Source organism: Scyliorhinus torazame, chromosome X, assembly GCF_047496885.1.
Source record: "Scyliorhinus torazame isolate Kashiwa2021f chromosome X, sScyTor2.1, whole genome shotgun sequence".
Classification (NCBI taxonomy): domain Eukaryota; kingdom Metazoa; phylum Chordata; class Chondrichthyes; order Carcharhiniformes; family Scyliorhinidae; genus Scyliorhinus; species Scyliorhinus torazame.
Genome location: NC_092738.1, coordinates 6,515,149 through 6,540,603, shown reverse-complemented (window position 1 = coordinate 6,540,603; position 25,455 = coordinate 6,515,149). Strand labels below are relative to the sequence as shown.

Genomic DNA, 25,455 nt, shown 5'->3' with positions numbered 1-25,455 from the left:
CTACAGAGCGAGAGAGAACAGGGCCCAGGGGGTTACACAGAGTGAGTACAGAGAGAGAGAGAACAGGGCCCAGGGGTTACACAGGGTGAGTACACAGAGAGAGAGAACAGGGCTCGGGGGGTTACAGAGGGTGAGTACAGAAGAGAGAACAGTGCCCAGGGGGTTAACAGGGTGAGTACAGAGAGAGAGAGAACAGGGCCCAGGGGGTTACACAGGGTGAGTACAGAGAGAGAGAACAGGGCCCAGGGGTTACACAGGGTGTGTACAGAGAAAGAGAGAACAGGGCCCAGGGGGTTACACAGGGTGAGTACAGAGAGAGAGAGAACAGGGCCCAGGGGGTTACACAGGGTGAGAACAGAGAGACAGAACAGGGCCCAGGGGGTTTCACATGGTGAGAACAGAGAGAGAACAGGACCCAGGGGTTACACAGAGTGAGTACAGAGAGAGAGAGAACAGGGCCCAGGGGGTTACACAGGGTGAGTACAGAGAGAGAAAGAACAGGGCCCTGGGGGTTACACAGAGTGAGTACAGAGAGAGAGAGAGAACAGGGCCCAGGGGTTACACAGGGTGAGTACAGACAGAGAGAGAACAAGGCCCAGGGGGTTACACAGGATGAGTACAGAGAGAGAGCGAACAGGGCCCAGGGGTTACACAGGGTGAGTACAGAGAGAGAGAGAACAGGGCCCAGGGGGTTACACAGGGTGAGTACAGAGAGAGAGAGAGAACAGGGCCCAGGGGGTTACACAGGGTGAGTACAGAGTGAGAGAGAACAGAGCCCAGGGGTTACACAGGGTGAGTACAGAGAGAGAGAACAGAGCCCAGGGGGTTACACAGGGTGAGTACAGAGAGAGAGAACAGGGCCCAGGGGGTCACACAGGGTGAGTACAGAGAGAGAGAACAGGGCCAGGGGTTACACAGGGTGAGTCCAGAGAGAGAGAGAACAGGGCCCAGGGGTTACACAGGGTGAGTACAGAGAGAGAGAACAGGGCCCAGTGGTTACACAGGCTGAGTACAGAGAGAGAGAGAACAGGGCCCAGGGGGTTACACAGGGTGAGTACAGAGAGAGAGAGTACAGGGCCCAGGGGCTTACACAGGGTGAGTACAGAGAGAGAGAGAGAACAGGCCCCAGGGGGTTACACAGGGTGAGTACAGAGAGAGAGAGAGAACAGGGCCCAGGGGGTTACACAGAGTGAGTACAGAGAGAGAGAGATCAGGGCCCAGGGGGTTACACAGGGTGAGTACAGAGCGAGAGAGAACCGGGCCCAGGGGGTTACACAGAGTGAGTACAGAGAGAGAGAGAGAACAGGGCCCAGGGGTTACACAGGGTGAGTATAGAGAGAGAGAACAGGGCCCAGCGGGTTACACAGGGTGAGTACAGAGAGAGAGAGAACAGGGCCCAGGGGGTTACACAGGGTGAGTACAGAGAGAGAGAGAACAGGGCCCAGGGGTTACACAGGGTGAGTATAGAGAGAGAGAACAGGGCCCAGCGGGTTACACAGGGTGAGTACAGAGAGAGAGAGAACAGGGCCCAGGGGGTTACACAGGGTGAGTACAGAGAGAGAGAGAGAACAGGGCCCAGGGGTTACACAGGGTGAGTACAGAGAGAGAGAACAGGGCCCAGTGGTTACACAGGCTGAGTCCAGAGAGAGAGAGTACAGGGCCCAGGGGCTTACACAGGGTGAGTACAGAGAGAGAGAGAGAACAGGGCCCAGGGGGTTACACAGGGTGAGTACAGAGAGAGAGAGAGAACAGGGCCCAGGGGGTTACACAGAGTGAGTACAGAGAGAGAGAGATCAGGGCCCAGGGGGTTACACAGGGTGAGTACAGAGCGAGAGAGAATAGGGCCCAGGGGGTTACACAGAGTGAGTACGGAGAGAGAGAGAGAACAGGGCCCAGGGGTTACACAGGGTGAGTATAGAGAGAGAGAACAGGGCCCAGCGGGTTACACAGGGTGAGTACAGAGAGAGAGAACAGGGCCCAGGGGGTTACACAGGGTGAGAACAGAGAGAGAGGGAACAGGGCCCAGGGGGTTACACAGGGTGTGTACAGAGAGAGAGAGAACAGGGCCCAGGGGTTACACAGGGTGAGTACAGAGAGAGAGAGAACAGGGCCCAGGGGGTTACATAGGGTGAGTACAGAGAGAGAGAGAACAGGGTGCAGGGGATACACAGGGTGAGGACAGAGAGAGAGAGAACAGGGCCCAGGGGGTTACACAGTGTGTACAGAGAAAGATAGAACAGGGCCCAGGGGGTTACACAGGGTGAGTACAGAGAGAGAGAGAACAGGATGCAGGGGTTAGACAGGAAGAGTACAGAGAGAGAGAGAACAGGGCCCAGGGGGTTACACAGGGTGAGTACAGAGAGAGAGAGAACAGGGCCCAGGGGGTGACACAGGGTGAGTACAGAGAGAGAGAACAGGGCCCAGGGGTTACACAGGGTGTGTACAGAGAAAGAGAGAACAGGGCCCAGGGGGTTACACAGGGTGAGTACAGAGAGAGAGAGAACAGGGCCCAGGGGGTTACACAGGGTGAGAACAGAGAGAGAGAACACGACCCAGGGGGTTACACAGGTTGAGTACAGAGAGAGAGAGAGAGAACAGGGCCCAGGGGGTTTCACATGGTGAGAACAGAGAGAGAACAGGACCCAGGGGTTACACAGAGTGAGTACAGAGAGAGAGAGAACAGGGCCCAGGGGGTTGCACAGGGTGAGTACAGAGAGAGAAAGAACAGGGCCCAGGGGTTACACAGGATGAGTACAGAGAGAGAGCGAACAGGGCCCAGGGGTTACACAGGGTGAGTACAGAGAGAGAGAGAACAGGGCCCAGGGGGTTACACAGGGTGAGTACAGAGAGAGAGGGAACAGGGCCCAGGGGTTACACAGGGTGAGTACAGAGAGAGAGAACAGGGCCCAGTGGTTACACAGGCTGAGTACAGAGAGAGAGAGAACAGGTCCCAGGGGGTTACACAGGGTGAGTACAGAGAGAGAGAGTACAGGGCCCAGGGGCTTACACAGGGTGAGTACAGAGAGAGAGAGAGAACAGGGCCCAGGGGGTTACACAGGGTGAGTACAGAGAGAGAGAGAGAACAGGGCCCAGGGGGTTACACAGAGTGAGTACAGAGAGAGAGAGATCAGGGCCCAGGGGGTTACACAGCGTGAGTACAGAGCGAGAGAGAACAGGGCCCAGGGGGTTACACAGAGTGAGTACAGAGAGAGAGAGAGAACAGGGCCCAGGGGTTACACAGGGTGAGTATAGAGAGAGAGAACAGGGCCCAGCGGGTTACACAGGGTGAGTACAGAGAGAGAGAACAGGGCCCAGGGGGTTACACAGGGTGAGAACAGAGAGAGAGGGAACAGGGCCTAGGGGGTTACACAGGGTGAGTACAGAGAGAGAGAGAACAGGGCCCCGGGGGTTACACAGGGTGTGTACAGAGAGAGAGAACAGGGCCCAGGGGTTACACAGTGTGAGTACAGAGAGAGAGAGAACAGGGCGCAGGGGATACACAGGGTGAGGACAGAGAGAGAGAGAACAGGGCCCAGGGGGTTACACAGTGTGTACAGAGAAAGATAGAACAGGGCCCAGGGGGTTACACAGGGTGAGTACAGAGAGAGAGAGAACAGGATTCAGGGGTTAGACAGGAAGAGTACAGAGAGAGAGAGAACAGGGCCCAAGGGTTACACAGGGTGAGTACAGAGAGAGAGAACAGGGCCCAGGGGGTTACACAGGGTGAGTACAGAGAGAGAGAACAGGGCCCAGGGGTTACACAGGGTGAGTACAGAGCGAGAGAGAACAGGGCCCAGGGGGTTACACATGGTGAGAACAGAGAGAGAACAGGACCAAGGGGTTACACAGAGTGAGTACAGAGAGAGAGAGAACAGGGCCCAGGGGGTTGCACAGGGTGAGTACAGAGAGAGAAAGAACAGGGCCCAGGGGTTACACAGGGTGAGTACAGACAGAGAGAGAACAAGGCTCAGGGGGTTACACAGGATGAGTACAGAGAGAGAGCGAACAGGGCCCAGGGGTTACACAGGGTGAGTACAGAGAGAGAGAGAACAGGGCCCAGGGGGTTACACAGGGTGAGTACAGAGAGAGAGGGAACAGGGCCCAGGGGTTACACAGGGTGAGTACAGAGAGAGAGAACAGGGCCCAGTGGTTACACAGGCTGAGTACAGAGAGAGAGAGAACAGGGCCCAGGGGGTTACACAGGGTTAGTACAGAGAGAGAGAGTACAGGGCCCAGGGGCTTACACAGGGTGAGTACAGAGAGAGAGAGAGAACAGGGCCCAGGGGGTTACACAGGGTGAGTACAGAGAGAGAGAGAGAACAGGGCCCAGGGGGTTACACAGAGTGAGTACAGCGAGAGAGAGATCAGGGCCCAGGGGGTTACACAGGGTGAGTACAGAGCGAGAGAGAACAGGGCCCAGGGGGTTACACAGAGTGAGTACAGAGAGAGAGAGAGAACAGGGCCCAGGGGTTACACAGGGTGAGTATAGAGAGAGAGAACAGGGCCCAGCGGGTTACACAGGGTGAGTACAGAGAGAGAGAACAGGGCCCAGGGGGTTACACAGGGTGAGAACAGAGAGAGAGGGAACAGGGCCCAGGGGGTTACACAGGGTGTGTACAGAGAGAGAGAACAGGGCCCAGGGGTTACACAGTGTGAGTACAGAGAGAGAGAGAACAGGGCGCAGGGGATACACAGGGTGAGGACAGAGAGAGAGAGAACAGGGCCCAGGGGGTTACACAGTGTGTACAGAGAAAGATAGAACAGGGCCCAGGGGGTTACACAGGGTGAGTACAGAGAGAGAGAGAACAGGATGCAGGGGTTAGACAGGAAGAGTACAGAGAGAGAGAGAACAGGGCCCAAGGGTTACACAGGGTGAGTACAGAGAGAGAGAACAGGGCCCAGGGGGTTACACAGGGTGAGTACAGAGAGAGAGAGAACAGGGCCCAGGGGGTTACACAGGTTGAGTACAGAGAGAGAGAACAGGGCCCAGGGGTTACACAGGGTGAGTACAGAGAGAGAGAGAACAGGGCCCAGGGGTTACACAGGGTGAGTACAGACAGAGAGAACAGGGCCCAGGGGTTACACAGGGTGAGTACAGAGAGAGAGAACAGGGCCCAGGGGTTACACAGGATGAGTATAGAGAGAGAGAGAACAGGGCCCAGGGGGTTACACAGGGTGAGTACAGAGAGAGAGAGAACAGGGCCCAGGGGGTTACACAGTGTGTACAGAGAGAGAGAGAACAGGGCCCAGGGGTTACACAGGGTGAGTACAGAGCGAGAGAGAACAGGGCCCAGGGGTTACACGGGGTGAGTACAGAGAGAGAGAACAGGGCCCAGGGGGTTACACAGAGTGAGTACAGAGAGAACAGGGCCCAGGGGTTACACAGGGTGAGTACAGAGCGAGAGAGAACAGGGCCCAGGGGTTACACAGGGTGAGTACAGAGAGAGAGAACAGGGCCCAGGGGGTTACACAGAGTGAGTACAGAGAGAACAGGGCCCTGGGGGTTACACAGAGTGTGTACAGGGAGAGAGAGAACAGAGCCCAGGGGGTTACACAGGGTGAGTACAGAGAGAGAGAGAATAGGGCCCAGGGGTTACACAGGGTGTGTACAGAGAAAGAGAGAACAGGGCCCAGGGGGTTACACAGGGTGAGTACAGAGAGAGAGAGAACAGGGCCCAGGGGGTTACACAGGGTGAGAGAGAGAGAACAGGGCCCAGGGGTTACACAGGGTGAGTACAGAGAGAGAGAGAACAGCGCCCAGGGGGTTACACAGGATGAGCACAGAGAGAGAGAGAACAGGGCCCAGGGGGTTACACAGTGTGTACAGAGAGAGAGAGAACAGGGCCCAGGGGTTACACAGGGTGAGTACAGAGCGAGAGAGAACAGGGCCCAGGGGTTACACGGGGTGAGTACAGAGAGAGAGAACAGGGCCCAGGGGGTTACACAGAGTGAGTACAGAGAGAACAGGGCCCAGGGGTTACACAGGGTGAGTACAGAGCGAGAGAGAACAGGGCCCAGGGGTTACACAGGGTGAGTACAGAGAGAGAGAACAGGGCCCAGGGGGTTACACAGAGTGAGTACAGAGAGAACAGGGCCCTGGGGGTTACACAGAGTGTGTACAGGGAGAGAGAGAACAGAGCCCAGGGGGTTACACAGGGTGAGTACAGAGAGAGAGAGAATAGGGCCCAGGGGTTACACAGGGTGTGTACAGAGAAAGAGAGAACAGGGCCCAGGGGGTTACACAGGGTGAGTACAGAGAGAGAGAGAACAGGGCCCAGGGGGTTTCACAGGGTGAGAGAGAGAGAACAGGGCCCAGGGGTTACACAGGGTGAGTACAGAGAGAGAGAGAACAGTGCCCAGGGGGTTACACAGGATGAGCACAGAGAGAGAGAACAGGGCTCAGGGGGTTACACAGGGTGAGAACAGAGAGAGAGAGAACAGTGCCCAGGGGGTTACACAGAGTGAGTACAGAGAGAGAGAGAACAGGGCCCAGGGGTTACACAGGGTGAGTACAGAGCGAGAGAGAACAGGGCCCAGGGGGTTACACAGAGTGAGTACAGAGAGAGAGAGAACAGGGCCCAGGGGTTACACAGGGTGAGTATAGAGAGAGAGAACAGTGCCCAGGGGGTTACACAGGGTGAGTACAGAGAGAGAGAACAGGGCCCAGGGGGTTACACAGGGTGAGAACAGAGAGAGAGAGAACAGGGCCCAGGGGTTACACAGGGTGAGAACAGAGAGAGAGAGAACAGGGCCCAGGGGGTTACACAGGGTGAGTACAGAGAGAGAGAACAGGGCCCAGGGGTTACACAGGGTGAGTACAGAGAGAGAGAGAACAGCGCCCAGGGGGTTACACAGGATGAGCACAGAGAGAGAGAACAGGGCTGAGGGGGTTACACAGGGTGAGAACAGAGAGAGAGAACAGGGCCCAGGGCTTACACAGGGTGAGTACAGAGAGAGAGAGAACAGGGCCCAGGGGGTTACACAGGGTGAGTACAGAGAGAGAGAGTACAGGGCCCAGGGGCTTACACAGGGTGAGTACAGAGAGAGAGAGAGAACAGGGCCCAGGGGGTTACACAGAGTGAGTACAGAGAGAGAGAGAACAGGGCCCAGGGGTTACACAGGGTGAGTATAGAGAGAGAGAACAGTGCCCAGGGGGTTACACAGGGTGAGTACAGAGAGAGAGAACAGGGCCCAGGGGGTTACACAGGGTGAGTACAGAGAGAGAGAACAGGGCCCAGGGGTTTACACAGGGTGAGAACAGAGAGAGAGAGAACAGGGCCCAGGGGTTACACAGGGTGAGAACAGAGATAGAGAGAACAGGGCCCAGGGGGTTACACAGGATGAGCACAGAGAGAGAGAACAGGGCCCAGGGGTTACACAGGGTGAGTACAGAGAGAGAGAGAACAGGGCCCAGGGGGTTACACAGGGTGAGTACAGAGAGAGAGAGAAAACAGGGCCCAGGGGTTACACAGGGTGAGTACAGAGAGAGAGAACAGGGCCCAGGAGTTACACAGGGTGAGTACAGAGAGAGAGAACAGGGCCCAGGGGTTACACAGGGTGAGTACAGAGAGAGAGAGAGATACAGGGACCAGGGGTTACACAGGGTGAGTACAGAGAGAGAGAGAACAGGGCCCAGGGGGTTACACAGGGTGAGAACAGAGAGAGAGAAAACAGGGCCCAGGTGTTACACAGGATGAGTACACAGAGAGAGAGAACAGGGCCCAGGGGGTTACACAGGGTGAGTACAGAGAGAGAGAACAGGGCCCAGGGGTTACACAGGGTGAGTACAGAGAGAGAGAGAACAGGGCCCAGAGGGTTACACAGGGTGAGTACAGAGAGAGAGAACAGGGCCCAGGGGTTACACAGGGTGAGTACAGAGAGAGAGAACAGGACTCAGGGGGTTACACAGAGTGACTACAGAGAGAGAGATAACAGGGCCCAGGGGTTACACAGGGTGAGTACACAGAGAGAGAGAACAGGGCCCAGGGGGTTACACAGGGTGAGTACAGAGAGAGAGAACAGGGCCCAGGGGTTACACAGGGTGAGTACAGAGAGAGAGAACAGGGCCCAGGGGGTTACACAGAGTGACTACAGAGAGAGAGATAACAGGGCCCAGGGGTTACACAGGGTGAGTACACAGAGAGAGAGAACAGGGCTCGGGGGGTTACAGAGGGTGAGTACAGAAGAGAGAACAGTGCCCAGGGGGTTAACAGGGTGAGTACAGAGAGAGAGAGAACAGGGCCCAGGGGGTTACACAGGGTGAGTACAGAGAGAGAGAGAACAGGGCCCAGGGGGTTACACAGAGTGAGTACACAGAGAGAGAGAACAGGGCCCAGGGGGTTACACAGGGTGAGTACAGAGAGAGAGAGAACAGGGCCCAGGGGGTTACACAGAGTGAGTACACAGAGAGAGAGAACAGGGCCCAGGGGGTTACACAGGGTGAGTACAGAGAGAGAGAGAACAGGGCCCAGGGGTTACACAGGGTGAGTACAGAGAGAGAGAGAACAGGGCCCAGGGGGTTACACAGGGTGAGTACAAAGAGAGAGAGAACAGGGCCCAGGGGGTTACACAGGGTGAGTACAGAGAGAGAGAGAACAGGGCCCAGGGGTTACACACGGTGAGTACAGAGAGAGAGAGAACAGGGCCCAGGGGGTTACACAGGTTGAGTACAGAGAGAGAGAGAACAAGGCCCAGGGGGTTTCACATGGTGAGAACAGAGAGAGAACAGGACCCAGGGGTTACACAGAGTGAGTACAGAGAGAGAGAGAACAGGGACCAGGGGGTTACACAGAGTGAGTACAGAGAGAGAGAGAACAGGGACCAGGGGGTTACACAGAGTGAGTACAGACAGAGAGAGAACAAGGCCCAGGGGTTACACAGGGTGAGTACAGAGAGAGAGAGAGAACAGGGCCCAGGGGGTTACACAGGGTGAGTACAGAGAGAGAGAACAGGGCCCAGGGGTTACACACGGTGTGTACAGAGAAAGAGAGAACAGGGCCCAGGGGGTTACACAGGGTGAGTACAGAGAGAGAGAACAGGGCCCAGGGGTTACACAGGGTGAGTCCAGAGAGAGAGAGAACAGGGCCCAGGGGTTACACAGGGTGAGTACAGAGAGAGCGAACAGGGCCCAGTGGTTACACAGGGTGAGTACAGAGAGAGAGAGAACAGGGCCCAGGGGGTTACACAGGGTGAGTACAGAGAGAGAGAGTACAGGGCCCAGGGGCTTACACAGGGTGAGTACAGAGAGAGAGAGAGAACACGGCCCAGGGGGTTACACAGGGTGAGTACAGAGAGAGAGAGAACAGAGCCCAGGGGGTTACACAGGGTGAGTACAGAGAGAGAGAGAACAGGGCCCAGGGGTTACACAGGGTGAGTACAGAGAGAGAGAGAACAGGGCCCAGGGGGTTACACAGGGTGAGTACAGAAAGAGAGAGAGAACAGGGCCCAGGGGTTACACAGGGTGAGTATAGAGAGAGAGAACAGGGCCCAGCGGGTTACACAGGGTGAGTACAGAGAGAGAGAACAGGGCCCAGGGGGTTACACAGGGTGAGAACAGAGAGAGAGAGAACAGGGCCCAGGGGGTTACACAGGGTGTGTACAGAGAGAGAGAACAGGGCCCAGGGGTTACACAGGGTGAGTACAGAGAGAGAGAGAACAGGGCGCAGGGGATACACAGGGTGAGTACAGAGAGAGAGAGAACAGGATGCGGGGCTAGACAGGAAGAGTACAGAGAGAGAGAGAACAGGGCCCAGGGGTTACACAGGGTGAGTACAGAGAGAGAGAACAGGGCCCAGGGGGTTACACAGGGTGAGTACAGAGAGAGAGAACAGGGCCCAGGGGTTACACAGGGTGAGTACAGAGCGAGAGAGAACAGAGCCCAGGGGGTTACACAGGGTGAGTACAGAGAGAGAGAACAGGGCCCAGGGGTTACACAGGGTGAGTACAGAGAGAGAGAGAACAGGGCCCAGGGGGTTACACAGTGTGTACAGAGAGAGAGAGAACAGAGCCCAGGGGTTACACAGGGTGAGTACAGAGAGAGAGAACAGGGCCCAGGGGGTTACACAGGGTGAGTACAGAGAGAGAGAACAGGGCCCAGGGGTTACACAGGGTGAGTACAGAGAGAGAGAGAACAGGGCCCAGGGGTTACACAGGGTGAGTACAGACAGAGAGAACAGGGCCCAGGGGTTACACAGGGTGAGTACAGAGAGAGAGAACAGGGCCCAGGGGTTACACAGGATGAGTACAGAGAGAGAGAACAGGGCCCAGGGTTTACACAGGGTGAGTACAGAGAGAGAGAGAACAGGGCCCAGGGGTTACACAGGGTGAGTACAGACAGAGAGAACAGGGCCCAGGGGTTACACAGGGTGAGTACAGAGAGAGAGAACAGGGCCCAGGGGTTACACAGGATGAGTACAGAGAGAGAGAGAACAGGGCCCAGGGGTTACACAGGGTGAGTACAGAGAGAGAGAGAACAGGGCCCAGGGGGTTACACAGTGTGTACAGAGAGAGAGATAACAGGGCCCAGGGGTTACACAGGGTGAGTACAGAGCGAGAGAGAACAGGGCCCAGGGTTTACACAGGGTGAGTACAGAGAGAGAGAACAGGGCCCAGGGGGTTACACAGAGTGAGTACAGAGAGAACAGGGCCCTGGGGGTTACACAGAGTGTGTACAGGGAGAGAGAGCACAGGGCCCAGGGGGTTACACAGGGTGAGTACAGAGAGAGAGAGAACAGGGCCCAGGGGTTACACAGGATGAGTACAGAGAGAGAGAACAGGGCCCAGGGGGTTACACAGGGTGAGTACAGAGAGAGAGAACAGGGCCCAGGGGGTTACACAGGATGAGTACAGAGAGAGAGAACAGGGCCCAGGGGTTACACAGGGTGAGTACAGAGAGAGAGAACAGGGCCCAGGGGTTACACAGGGTGAGAACAGAGAGAGAGAGAACAGGGCCCAGGGGGTTACACAGGGTGAGTACAGAGAGAGAGAGAACAGGGCCCAGGGGTTACACAGGGTGAGAACAGAGAGAGAGAGAGAACAGGGCCCAGGGGTTACACAGGGTGAGTACAGAGAGAGAAGTTTTGTTGACTGTGATTGAATGGTTGAGGATTGGTTGAATGTGATTGATAAATGAGAAGATGTTTGAGAGGAGTGGATAAACCTGGGGAAATTAATCTTCGCAAAAAAATAATTTGAATTATTCGCTGTGCGAGACTCTACTGGGTTTGTGCAATATATTGTTCTGCTCCATCAGGATCTCAATTCAGAGCAGTACTGCAGGTTCACAGAGGAACAATTTGCAGTTCATTACTAGAAATCTTCATCCACAATGTAATAAATGGATAAAAGTATGAGCTGTAAATAGGGACAGGATTTTCAATGCTCTGACTTAATTTACAAGAATATCCAATATTAACTAATGGTCCTAAAAATCAAATTCACTTTTAACACCATTTTATGAAAAGCTGATCTTGTCCCACTGACATGTGCAGAGAATTGCACTGGGATTTGTATTCCCCAGAACGTGCTGCTCTATTTAATAGTGTCCTGCGGCCATCGGGCACTTACTCAGCTGCAGTCAATGACCCTACCCGAACAGACAGGGGTCACGACCCCATATCGCTGGCCCCACATAATGTCATCCGGCTCTCAAATTGTTTGTCCAGGAGAGAACTGAAAACAAACAATGTGCATGGCGTAAGAATCTTGTCAGCACTTCTAGTAGAATATTTGCGAGGTCTTTATTCTCACCTTTATCGCAATTCTGTTGTGTAAATTCGGTCAAAATGAATTATTACTGCCACAGTTGAAGTTCATTTAACACGCTCCCTAACATGGGGGTCTTAAACTTCCCAGTGGGAAGATCAAGTGATTCAGTGGAAAGGGTGCATTTTTTATTTAGTCTGAGGAGGCGGGAATCCCTGGCACGGGTGGCATTGATTACGATGCCGAGTTGCCCCTTGTACAACTGTTAAGGATGGTCCCTTCCTGAAATACCATTCAGATTTTTGCAACAATCTGACAACTTTCATGCTCACTTTTACTGATACCAGCCTTTCCAGATTGAAACTGAATTCACATTTCCTAATAGTGGGATTTGAATTCCGTCCTCCTGGTTATTAATTCAGTAACATAACTGCTACACTACTGTACCTATTGTCACAGATTGTGTGTGGATGAAACTGCTGGGTGATGGACAAAAGGTATTAACCACGAGCAAAGCTTTTGAGTCACGTGTACAGAGTCCTAGGGAACACACAATTTCCTATTTGCACTCCAAGTGTGTTCAGCGGATACTGTGATTTTGTTATTCCCCTGCTCATATCTAAAGCAGACTTTTCAAAAACTCTTTATACGTGAAGCTTTTGTGAATCGGAAAGGGCACAGTGATTGGATGTGGGACCTTTAAACCAAACCAAGACAAGTGTGCCTCACGGCGTTTAAGACTCGAGGGGCCCTTAGCTAAAGGTTCATGGGGTCACAGAGGTTTGATAAATAGCTTTCCTAACTAATTAACCTCCACAATTTATTTTCCCAATGGACAAGGGGAGGCCTCGGATGAGACGTCACCCATTAAAATAAAAAGCCATTTCCTCATTGTCAAATCAAATAGGCGATTGGGAAGAGAAACCTTTTTCTAAATGAATTTCTAAAGTGTGCAGGGAAAGGGTGAGGTGCTTGTTTTCTTTTGTTCACCTTTGGGGGGGGGGGGGTATTGGGTAGGGGGAATCTCATCGCATCAGGTTCTAATCTGGTTTACACTGGTTCAAATGTTCAAAAGAGGGTGGGGAAGTGTTATAAACAGACATGACAAACACTGCCAATTTCATGGGTAGTAACACTTCAAAGGTTCTTGCCCCCCCGATAAAATGGGAAGTGTTTCCACTGTGTAATGCCCTCGCTTTCTCTTTTATCTTCCCAGAATCTGACTCTATCTCCCCAATCTATCATATTTTGCACACTTATGCTAGCTCTGCCATTTTTCTGATCAGAAGGCAAGTGAATGTGATGGTTACACATATTCATATGTTGTAATAACTTTAAACATTCTAAAAACACCTAAAGCTCGCTTGGTGTGATTTGTGTTCAATGTATCTCATGTTATGCCCAAGATGTAATTGCTCTTTCATTTTCATGTCAATTTTTCAAACGTGCTGCTTTAGAATCATTTTCCACAACTGAAATCTGCAAACAGCTATAAAGATGGAGCTTAAAAGGACAATGTGTCCTGTAATATGGATTTCTAGCTTAAATTCCCCTTGCCTTATGCAAGTCATTATGTAAAATAAGAATATAATATTAAAAGCCAAGACAGATGCTTTGTGTGTTTGTTCTGCAGTTATTACGGATACTTTTTTTTTCTTGGTTCACGGGATATGCGTGTCGATGCCAAGGCCAGCATTTATTGCTCATCCTTAATAGCACTGGAGAAGGGGGTGGTGAGGCATGTTGTTGAACCGTTGCAATCCATGTGGTGTAGGTGTACTCTCAAGTGCTGTTAAGTGGGGAGTTCCAAGATTTTGGGCCAGTGGCAGAGAAGGATCTTCACTGTATAGTTCATTATAGTTAAATGAAATGAAATGAAAATCACTTATTGTCACAAGTAGGCTTCAAATGAAGTTACTGTGAAAAGCCCCTAGTCGCCACATTCCGGCGCCTGTTCGGGGAGGCTGGTCCGGGAATTGAACCGTGCTGCTGGCCTGCCTTGGTCTGCTTTCAAAGCCAGCGATTTAGCCCAGTGTGCTAAACCAGCCCCAAGTGATGATGGCAAGTTGCATGGAGGGGAACATGCAGCTGCTGTCCTTGTCCTTCTCCGTGGTAAAGATCGGGGGGTTGGAAGGTGCTGTTAAAAGAGCAGTGCAATATTGATAGATGGTGCACACTGCTGCTACTGGGCATGGGTGGAGGGAGTAAGTGTTTAAGGTAGCCAATGAGGTGCCAATCAAGTGGCTGTTTTATCCTTGACGGTCTCAAGTTATTTGACTAATTGTAATCGGTAACATTGGGTACTTACTGACTCTGGGTGTTTCCATCAGTATGAATAAATGGAATGAAGCAGTCAGCGACTGCGGTGTGAAAGGTTTGATGGAAACTTTTGACCTTTGTACGTGAAACAAAATGAGGAACCAATACAGACTTAATTAGTTTCGGAGTCAATGTACTATTTGTGTATTTTATGTCCAGCAGGGTACACAATATATTACGGAAATCAGCATATGTTCTTTTCAGATGTCAAGATATTGTCTAAATGGGAGGGGGGAAGAGGGAGGGGACAGGGAACAATAGAGGGGAACCAGTGGGGGGGGGGGTCAAGGTAATGACAGCCGGAAGGAGGGCACGGGAAACAATAACAAACTTGGCAGCTACAGGAGCAGAGAACAAGGAAAATCCGGGCGAAAGACGCGACGAACGGCTGAAGCGGAGGTGATCGCAGCGAAAACCGTCCGGGAGAAGCAGCGACAAACACCGGCACCAGATCCATTCGCATATTGCCCTCTGTAATTGTTCTGTAATTGTTTCCCCGGCGCCCAAATGTCTATGTTCCTCCCCGGTTTCCCCTCCCCACAAACAGATGCCTACTTATGTGCTAAAAACAATATGCCAATTGTACAGAGCTGCTGTTGTTGAGATGGCGCATAATACCCGACCAGTTATTTTATTCTATTTTTTTGTTGTTGTTTGTTTTGTTTTTTGTGCGTGTTCCTTTCTCTTCTATATATATTTTATTCTGTGTACATAACGGTAAATATACATTGTTCAAAAATCCAATAAAAAACATTTATGAAAAAAAGATATTGTCTAAATGAGAAATCCTCAAACACTTACATAACGAGGAGTACCTTCACTGCAGGAGGTCAAAAAAAGCCTACCATCACCTCAAGAGATAGGTAATAAGTGATAACTTTGCCAGCAACACCTACACCTTGAGATTTATTTTTGTTAAATGATAACGGGGCTCGAAAGAAGCAAAGGATTCTATTTTAAGTCGATATTCTGCTCTATAAGTAATGCTGGCGTACGTTGTCAATGTTATGTATCAGTTATACAATGTGGTGGGCAGTACACTTCCTCGCTGCCATATTGGGATCATAGGAAGCTGGATCACGCTGGAATACAGGCGCATTGGCCAAATTCCAGGCCCAAATCTCACAAAGGTAAAATATTAGAAAAAACATCAGTTAAAAGAATGACTTTCTTCTGAGAGCGAAAACTGATTGAAAAACACCTTGTCATTGAAGCAGTTTAGTAGTTCAGTTTCTGATCTCATTCACTTCGGTATTGCTGAAAAAAGAGACATGCTGTTGAAACTTTTCATCTTACACTCATCAGGACAGAATTCCGTGGAATCTCATGTAATGTTGGATATTGTGTTTTGAGTTTTGCAAGCTTAAGCTGGTTGGGTACAGTCGGTACTTTGCCTGTGGTGAACATCCAAACAGTGATTCTGCGAATGGACAACACTTGCTAAACAATCCTTTTTTAAATTCTTTATTTTTTTAAATTTAGTGTACACAATTTTTTATTCCAATTAAGGGGTAATTTAGCGTGGCCAATCCATCTTTGGGTTGTGGGGATGAGACCCACGTAGACATGGGGAGAATGTGCAAACTCCACACAGACTTGCTAAACAATCCTGATTATGCTAAGAAGTACACTGACAACCGATTTAAGATTATCAGTTGAGCTTGTGGTGCGGCTCACTTACATGTGCTAGAAGCTACATATATTCACACATAAACCTCTGTCCTTTGCAGATAGGAGGAACATGTCCAGTTTCAACTAAACAAAAATGTGGGGGACAACCATTCCCTGGTTCATTCTCCATTGCAATGCCTTGACCAATCAGAGTTGACATGCTTGGTTTGAATTTCAACTAAAGCTTTGCAGTTGACTGTTCCCTGGTGCATTCTTTATGGCAACGTCTCTAACAATCAGAATCCACTTGCCAACCAATCAGCACGCTCTTATGCAATATAAATTGTTGCTCCCTTCACAATTGGATGTTTTTGCCATTTCTGTCCTGATGAATCCAAGACAAAAAGCTTTGACAGCATGTTTCTTTTTTTCAGCTATACTCAAGTTCTGTACTACCAAATTACTATTTCATTTATTTCTGTTTCAGTAAATAAGCTTAAACAATTTATTTCAAAATTGATTATCCCACTGAAGGAATGATCTATCTAGAAATGTCTGTTTATGAGTGTGCAGCGACAATAGCCCAGAAATGACCATTTATAATACTAGAACAGGCTGTTGCAAGTTGAATGCATGAGCAATATCTCAGAAATTACTATGATATTAACCAGTGAAACATAAAATATAGCAATTATTGTCTGTGATATTAGCATACAAACTATAAGTCTAGCAATCGCTGATAAACAAATTACTACATGAAAAACTGCCCAAAAATAGCAATCATATGTGAACTCTAGCTTAGAAATGACTGGTTACAACATTAAACAATAAGCTTTAGCATAGGAAGGTATGAACTGCAACATAAAACTTTGAATTACACAATAGGAAATAATGTTTGCCACACTTGCATATGAACAATAGCAGAAAATAACACTTTACGACATACATATACAAAGTATAGCTTAAAGTGACTTTGCGACTTACATGTCACCTATGACAAAGTGACTTTGCGACTTGCATGTGATCTATAAAGTAAAGTGACTTTGCGACATGATCTGGGACGTAAAATTACTTTTTGATTAACACATACGATCTGCAGTATAAAATGACTGATTTATGAAGCTAGAGCTTAAAATGACCAATTGTGACTTGCAATTTACAGCTTAAAAAGATGGGTAATATTTACACAGTAAACTAACTTTTTCAAGAGCATTTTGCTCTTTCTGCAACAAGCATTGAACATATTTTTATTTCCCTCTTCATTTTTCTCTTTATGTACAAGCTGTTTAAATTGTTAAAACAAACTCTGCAATTAATGCTGTATTGCAAGCTGAGGATCATCAAATCGGGACGGTGAGAATTACTTTGGTCATTGCTGTACAAATCGCTGGTTATATTTATGCATTTTTACTATTGATAGTTTTCTCCGACCTCTCCTGTAGGAGAACCTTCTTCTCCTAGAGTCTCCATCATGTATTTACCTGCCTGACGAGATAAATCACTCAAGTGAATAATATCTTATTTTGATCAGTCTTCCCCTCTCTCTAATAGCTGCGATTTCCCAAAAAATAATTTGACCAAAGCAGATTTCAATATATGTCCATTAAATACACATAAGCCACCAATTAAACAGAACCCAGATTGGCTCCAGCTCTCTCTCAGACACCGGCCTTTAATATCCAGTCAGAATAATCGCCGGTTTTATGGCAGTGCGAAGGGTGAAGAACCGCTTTTATGTAGTGTCTTTCACAACCTTGGATACCACAAAGTGCCTTGCATCTAGTGAAGTACTTTTGAAGTGAAGTCGCTGTGAAAATGTAGGAATAATGAAGACCAACACCAGGACATAAATGCTTCATTTTTGTCACAAATACAACAGCCCTGATTTTATAAGCCTGATTAATTGGGATTGTGCACATCTGCAATGCGAGCCTTGTTGGATATGGTGATGGAAATCCCGGCTTTAATTTGAATTCGATAATAGGCAGTAGAGCTAAGCCAGAGACATTCTTGGCCGAGGAAAATCACAGAATCCAGCGCGGCTGCAACTTGCCATGAAAAGAAACTAATTTTTCACAGTGGCACAGTGAGGAAAAGTGACCAACACTGCTTCCGCAATGCTGAAGAGTTGGAGGTCCTGCAGCAGAATGTGCACTCAGGGAGAGCTGCCCTATCTTGGCGGTGAAGACCACTGCTCTTCCGCACAGGCTAATGGCTTGAAGTTTGCGAACCAAGTTTCCCAGGTCCCTTGGCTGCAAATGAGGAAGATGTTGGCATAAGGTGGGGATTTATGCTTCTGTGGGTACCATCAGGTATGGCATAAAGGTTAGTTTTATTCTCTGAAGTAACTTCTAAAACCTGACTGAACCTTTCATCATGTTGAAATTAGATGATCCAATTTTCCCAAAGATGGGGTAATAGCCCCAAACAGATGTTGAGGTGTCCAGGTCGAGCTTTCGCGCAGGCTTCCTCAATGGTATCCACAACCATGGTTTTGCAGTGTAGTCTTGTTCTCCTACAAACCATCCAGACAGTGTGTCCCCTCAAGCGCTCTGGGAGGCTGCACAATAAGCCTGTTTCCTGGACAACAGCTACTGACACATGTGATGAGACCACCGTGGTCAGATGCCACCTGAACAGCCATTGAGGCAAATCATCTCCCAGAAGGCCATGGGTTGACATGAAGAACCTTAACTTAGCCGCATTTGGAGTATTGCGTGCAATTCTGGTCGCCGCATTATAGGAAGGATGTGGAAGCATTGGAAAGGGTGCAGAGGAGATTTACCAGAATGTTGCCTGGTATGGAGGGAAGATCTTATGAGGAAAGGCTGAGGGACTTGAGGCTGTTTTCGTTAGAGAGAAGAAGGTTAAGAGGTGACTTAATAGAGGCATACAAGATGATCAGAGGATTGGATAGGGTGGACAGTGAGAGCCTTTTTCCTCGGATGGTGATGTCTAGCACGAGGGGACATCGCTTTAAATTGAGGGGAGATAGATATAGGACAGATGTCAGAGGTAGGTTCTTTACTCAGAGAGTAGTAAGGGCGTGGAATGCCCTGCCTGCAACAGTAGTGGACTCGCCAACACTAAGGACATTCAAATGGTCATTGGATAGACATATGGACAATAAGGGAATAGTGTAGATGGGCTTTAGAGTGGTTTCACAGGTCGGCGCAACATCGAGGGCCGAATGGCCTGTACTGCGCTGTAATGTTCTATGTTTAACGTCCACATGTGACTCTGCGCTCAAGAGTGCCCAGTGATCAAATAAATGTTGTGTTCCCTGTCCAGTCGATGTCTGCTGCCCACAGGAAAGCTGATGAGAGTGGCCTCTTCCCCCCACCCCAAATATAATGGTTCTCAATCCTGATCCAGATGTGCCACTAAAGATTGCTTGATGCGGTCAGTGTCTTTTGGGATTTTTCAGAGTGATTCAATAGCAGGGACGTTTCCACCACTTGATTTCTCTTGACAAGGGCGACCCTTTACGGCAGGCATTGTCAAACTCGGGAGCGCGACCCACGGGAGGGTCGCGGCGCTCCCGATCGCGCAAATCCGCGCGCAACAGCTGCAGCAGCCGGCTTTTAATAATGCCGGCTGCGAGCGGCCTTCAAAATGGCCAGGAACAGATTTAAAAAATTCGGCCGCACTGCGCATGCGTGCCCGATCATCGGTGCGCATGCGCAGTGCGCCCGCATTTGTTTTTATACGGTCGCAGCCTTTTTTTTTTCAAGTTCATGGGGCCAAGGGGACCCAAAACCATTTCCTCCATTTTTTGTCAGCAACAAACAAGGTAAGAGAAAATGGTGGGTCGCGAAGGTCGGCCGGCGTGGGTCGCGCAGGTCGGCCGGCGTGGGTCCCGAAGGTTGGTCGGTTGGTAAAAATGGGTCCCCGGAAAAAAAGTTTGAAGAACACTGCTCTACGGCTATGGTTGATGATCTCCAACTAGAAATCCCGAATGCTACCAGAGGACAAATACACTGAGGCACCTGATGTTCAGTGGATAAAACTAGAATGATGTTGATGCAACAATTCCAGTGTCCATTGGAACAGGTTCATGGGGCTCTATTCCTCGTCCTAATCACCACTCAGTGCATGTTACCTTACACCACAGCCAAGGTCTCCAGAAGCATTTACCATCTGCTGCATATGCAAAATGTTAACCCAAAGAGGAATGAGCATGGGAAATAGCAGGAAAGGACATAGATTTTTTTTTTAAAATTTAGTGTACCCAATTCATTTTTTTCAATTAAGGGGCAATTTAGCGTGGCCAATCCACCTATCCTGCACATCTTTGGGTTGTGGGGGCGAAACCCACGCAGACACGGGGAGAATGTGCAAACTCCCACACGGACAGTGACCCAGAGCCGGGATCGAACCTGGGACCTCGGCGCCGTCGTGCTGCCCCGGAAAGGACATCGATTGATATGGACATCACTGATGTACAGGCCAAACGATTACTATGGAACACTGATCAAGAGCTACTTCCAGTCATGGAAGGCCTACACAGTGTCAATCCAAGGATCGCTGCACATTCCTCCTCAAGCACTTTCAATACATTGGGTGAAATAAGGTTGAGATTTATCCTGTGCTATTTGCTTCAACCCTTCACTGAGGGCGGCACAGTGGTTAGCACTGCTGCCTCGCGGCACCCGAGGTCCCAGGTTCGATCCCGGCCCAGGGTCAATGTCCGTGTGGTGGTTGCACATTCTCCCCGTGTTTGCGTGGGTCTCACCCCCACAACCCAACGATTTGCAGGGTAGGTGGATTGGCCACGCTAAGTTGCCCCTTAATTGGAAAAGAAAACACTTGTGTTTCCCCTCTTTGACCCCCGTAAAGTGTATTTGTTTAATAATAATAATCTTTATTGTCACAAGTTTGCTCCACATTAACACTGCAATGAAAATCCCCTAGTCGCCACATTCCAGCACCTGTTCAGGTACACTGAGGGAGAATTCAGAATGTCCAATTCACCTAACAGCACGTCTTTCGGGACTTGTGGGAGGAAACCGGAGCACCCGGAGGAAACCCACGCAGACGCGGGGAGAACGTGCAGACTCCCCACAGACAGTGACCCAAGCCGGGAATCGAACCTGGGACCCTGGAGCTGTGAAGCAACAGTGCTAACCACTGTGCTACCGTGCTGCCCTTTGGGCTGAGTTCAAATAATCCTTTGCATTTGGAGGAGCAACTGTGGTGGCAAGTTGAGGTTTGTCAGACGGGGCTTGTTGGGATGGCTATGACCTCGGACTCTGGAGATATGATGGAGTGACATCATGCTACAGTTGGAGCTACATCGAACAAAGCAATGGCTGCCAAGCCAGCCCATTCTCAGGCACTTCCTCAAACATTGTGAGGAAGCTGGTCAGGATGGGAGGACATGTGGACACATTGAAAATAAACCACGATATTGGACCATTGGTCTGCGCCAAGCATCATGACTGGGCATCCGATCTGAATGACCTATGACCTGTATGAGTAGTCCATGGGTGTGTCAGATGTGGCTAAAACAGATTGTCATTCCTTTTTGAAACCTTGGACAACTAGTTGCACAAACGTACCATTGCCACATTGGAAAGACTGGGCAGTTGTTTGCAAATATGTTATTCACAGGATCGCTGAGAAACTGCTATTCAGCGCGTGTTTTCTCAGTCTTTGGGGCTCTCCTGCAGATTTCTGAAGGTCGCATGCACTCCATGGCATACTGCATTAAATCCTGCCCACATGGCTCAGTGATGGCACAAGTGATGTGCTGTGAGGTTGATAATGTTGGCCTCAAAAGATGTAGCAAATAGCCTTTTTGCCCCAGCATCAACTCCCATCTGAAAACAGGCCCAATAGAATATGAGCCCCTTGTCTGTATAATCGGTGTGACATCGACTTGCAGCCTGGCAAGATCTTGCACCTGCCTCTCCTGCCACCTCTATTTGCTCCTCCTCACTTGTGACCTGTGATTCACATGGTGTCCCCTCCCCCAAACTCACTCATTTTAGTCTCTGGGTTCTAGCATACACCTACTGGGTAATGGAGGTGCGAAGAGTGCTTGTCACAAATGTTGCCCATGTGCTACGACCTTCTGGAAACAACTTGCCTTGCTTTATTTTGGCAGGAGTTTCCAGAAGAAAGAAATGGTGGTTACAATGTCTGAGCAAGACATTGCCTTTAAACAGACGTCAGAGTATGTGGCGTGTCATTCAACCACTTTGCTGATATAATCCTTGCCATGAAGATAATGGAAAGGAGTCAGAAGTATGATTTATCAATGAAGAACGCTTGCTCGTTAGTGATACACAGCCTGAAAATCCATCCAAGCCAATGCTTTCTGTAGCTTATCCTCCAAATTCTAAAGTGGCGTCAGTTGCTCTAATGAAATGAAATGAAAATCGCTTATTGTCACAAGTAGGCTTCAAATGAAGTTACTGTGAAAAGCCCCTAGTCACCACATTCCAGCGCCTGTTCGGGGAGGCTGTTACGGGAATTGAACCGTGCTGCTGGCCTGCCTTGGTCTGCTTTCAAAGCCAGCGATTTAGCCCTGTGCTAAACAGCCTCTATGACAACGGCCACCAAATGCTCACCACATTTCCCCCCCCTCCTCCCTCCCCCCCTCCCCCCCCCCCCCCCCCCCCCCCCCCCTCCCATACACTCCATCGGGCAGCATGGTAGCACAAGTGGTTAGCACTGCGGCTTCACAGCACCAGGGTCCCAGGTTCGATTCCCCGCTGGGCCACTGTCTGTGCGGTGTCTGCACGTCCTCCCCGTGTCTGCGTGGGTTTCCTCCGGGCGCTCCGGTTTCCTCCCACAGTCCAAAGACGTGCAGGTCAGGTGGATTGGACATGATAAATTGCCCTTAGTGACCCAAAAAGATTTGGAGGGGTTTCTGGGTTACGGGGATAGGGTGGAAGTGAGGGCTTCAGTGGGTCGGTGCAGACTCGATGGGCCGAATGGCCTCCTTCTGCACTGTAAATTCTATGTCTATGTCTGTATCTCCCACCACCACACCCCCAAACAATGCCTGTGTTGGTCCTCTCCCTCTGATTGCACCTGCAAACAGAAGTAAAGAAGACAATATGATTCCCCAGGGTGTCGCCAAATAGCACCCTGTGCCCTGATCCCTTCCCTCACTGGAGACAAGGCTTTGTGAGCTGGTGTAGTGTTCCTGCTGGCAGTACGCTGTGAGCTGAACTGATATATGCTTTGTGCAAGATATTGCTGTGTGCCACTGCAATTCTTCCCTCCACCCTCTGTTCGACAACAAAGTACAGCAAAAGACGAATGCTCCTCACATGCTCTCTCCTCAAATGTACAGGTGGGCAACCTTCCATTGGGACCACATCTTCAATGTCCAAGCAGTGAGCATGTATGCATAAAAATGGAGCACTTACCTTGGCATTGATTTGGGTATGGGACAATCTCTTATTTCCTCCCAGTTATGACTCTGGTCAGCCACCCTCAGCCACCCTCCATGTAGCTTGCACCTATCTCCACAATAGGGTTGACTCCCACTTCACAAAGTGCAACCCTACTTTGCCAAATCTTCTGCAGCATGGACTCCAATGCATTGCCAGTGAGGCAGACCATTTGGCCCACACATCTTCCGACAACAAATAGGATGTTTAATTGAGCGGCATTGAAGAAAACCAAGGAGACCTTAGCCACGATGTTGCGTTTTGTGATATTATTGTAAGATTTTTTTAAAAAGAGATTACAGTTTGGGATATTTTATGAACTCTAGCCTGGAAATTAGTGTTTGTGTCATTGTATGGACGATAGAAATGACTGTTCGTGGTATTTCATGAACTACAGTCTCGAAATTGACATCTGATATTTTATGAATCTAGCAATTAGAGTTTGTGATGTTTTATCAACTATAGTCTAGAAATTGCTATTTATAATATTCTATGAATGATAGCCTATAAATTATTGGTTGTGCTATTCTATTAATTATATTCCACAAATTATTGTTTAGGACATTTTATGTGCAATAGTCTCGAAATTGCTGCGATATTTTAACTATAGTCTTAAAATGAGTGTGTGATATTTTATAAATGATACTCCAGGAATTTCTGTTTCTGATATTTTGTGAACAATGGTCTAGAAATTATTGTTAACGATATTTTGGCAACAATAATCTAGAAATTATGGTTTGTAATATTTCATAAATTATAGAAATTACTGTTGTGATATTTCATGAATTATAGTCTCGAAATTGCTGTCTGATATTTTCTGAATGATACTCTAAGCATTAGGATTTGTGGTATTTTATCAATGATCACCTAGAAATTATGAGTTTGTGACTTTTCTTTTGTGAACTATTGTCTAGAAATTATTGTTAAATTATACTTTAGAAATGACATGAATTATACTCGAGAAATTATTTATAATATTTTAACTATAGTTTTGAAATTACTGTTGATATTTTATAAAATATAGTTTATGATATAAACGTGTGACCGATAGATAGCCTAGACATTTGTGATATTAGTTTATTAACCGTGGGTTAATCATTACTTGTGTCATTCTCGTATTAACTAGTTTAGAAGTGACTGTTCATTGTTTGTTGTATAATTTTGAATGGAAGATGTGTGTTTGGTATGTAGACCGTTATCTGAAAACATCACTGTGTATAATATTGGCACGTGGACTGTACCATGCAAATTACTGTTTGTGATATTTGCACGTGAAACCGGTCAGGGGTTGGTCCATACCCCGCTTCCTCAATGTTAGCTGCCAGAGGGTCCGGTACAGACGCACGAGGTTGTTAGCACATTTCATGTTTAACTTTCGCTACAGCAACGACCACAGTTTAGGATTAAAATCTACATTCGGAGATTGAACTCCCCACCATGAGCATTTCCCCTTTAATTTCTGTTTGAACCTATCGACATGATTATCACAGTGTTTGGAAGATGGGACTGAGGTACTTACGTTCGGTGGCCATGGTAATGACAGTTTCTGTCGTGGCGTGGTACTCGTCGTCTTCCAGAAGAGGCTCTTTGGAGAGGCAGTCGTCCCCTTGGATATCATATCGGTCCAGTAGTTGCTGCAAAGGGGGAGCTTTGGGTAGGAGCTGATTGACAATATCTCGACTGATGTTGGGAGCTTGTTTCAGACGCAGCTTGCTCAGGATCTGAGATCGAATGGATGCCAACCTCAAAGCTTTGCTGTGTTCTCTCCATAAACAAGCAGAGCATTCTTGTCTCCCAGGTTCCGCCTGGTCTAAGACCCTCTCCCCAGTTTCTAAATCCTTCTCCAAGACGGGCTCGTCACTGACTGTCAATCCTAGGGAGATCAGAAGGCTAAGGAAAACCTGTGATCTATGCATGATCTGACTGTGTGTGTGTGTGAGAGAGAGAGAGTGTGTGAGTGTGCTATGTCCTGTTGAGAATGAAGCGAAGTCCTGGATTGCAGAGTGGAGCCGGGAGAGGACAGCGGCCGAGTGACACACGCTGGTGGATGATAAGTGATCACTGACGCGCTCCTTTTTATATCACAACTTTGGCCACAACTATTGTGTCGTAAAAATCCAGGATTGGCTGAAGAGCCAAACAAAAGGCTTCTGACTGTCAGGAGGAGAAATAAGAAATCGCCTTGTGTCAATGCCAGCTAATATTCACCCCTTGTCCGCTCTCTTCTGCTCACTCTCTCTGCCCCGCACCTTCTCTCGGGCTCCCAGTCTCTTCCTTGCCCACATGTGCGCACTCTGCAGTATTTACAAGTTAATATTTCTTTGCAGCAATTTGGTTTCAATGGAGACAGTAGATATTCCCTGCACTTCATCATTCGTGCCCAGAAATCTGCCATTGTCCCTCGCGTTGAATTTCT

At 49.2% G+C, this 25,455-nt stretch overlaps 1 protein-coding gene across 1 annotated transcript in view; it reads right to left on the bottom strand.

Annotated features, from left to right (window-relative positions):
- The window catches only part of LOC140405523 (growth/differentiation factor 11-like), a 421,047-nt gene extending 395,939 nt beyond the window's left edge, over nucleotides 1–25,108 (bottom strand). Inside the window, exon 1 of the mRNA XM_072494076.1 lies at nucleotides 24,559–25,108. Coding sequence (XP_072350177.1) covers nucleotides 24,559–24,955 — 397 coding nt within the window. The 5' untranslated portion in view covers nucleotides 24,956–25,108. The remainder of the gene's footprint in view (nucleotides 1–24,558) is intronic.
- Nucleotides 25,109–25,455: the final 347 nt, after the last annotated feature.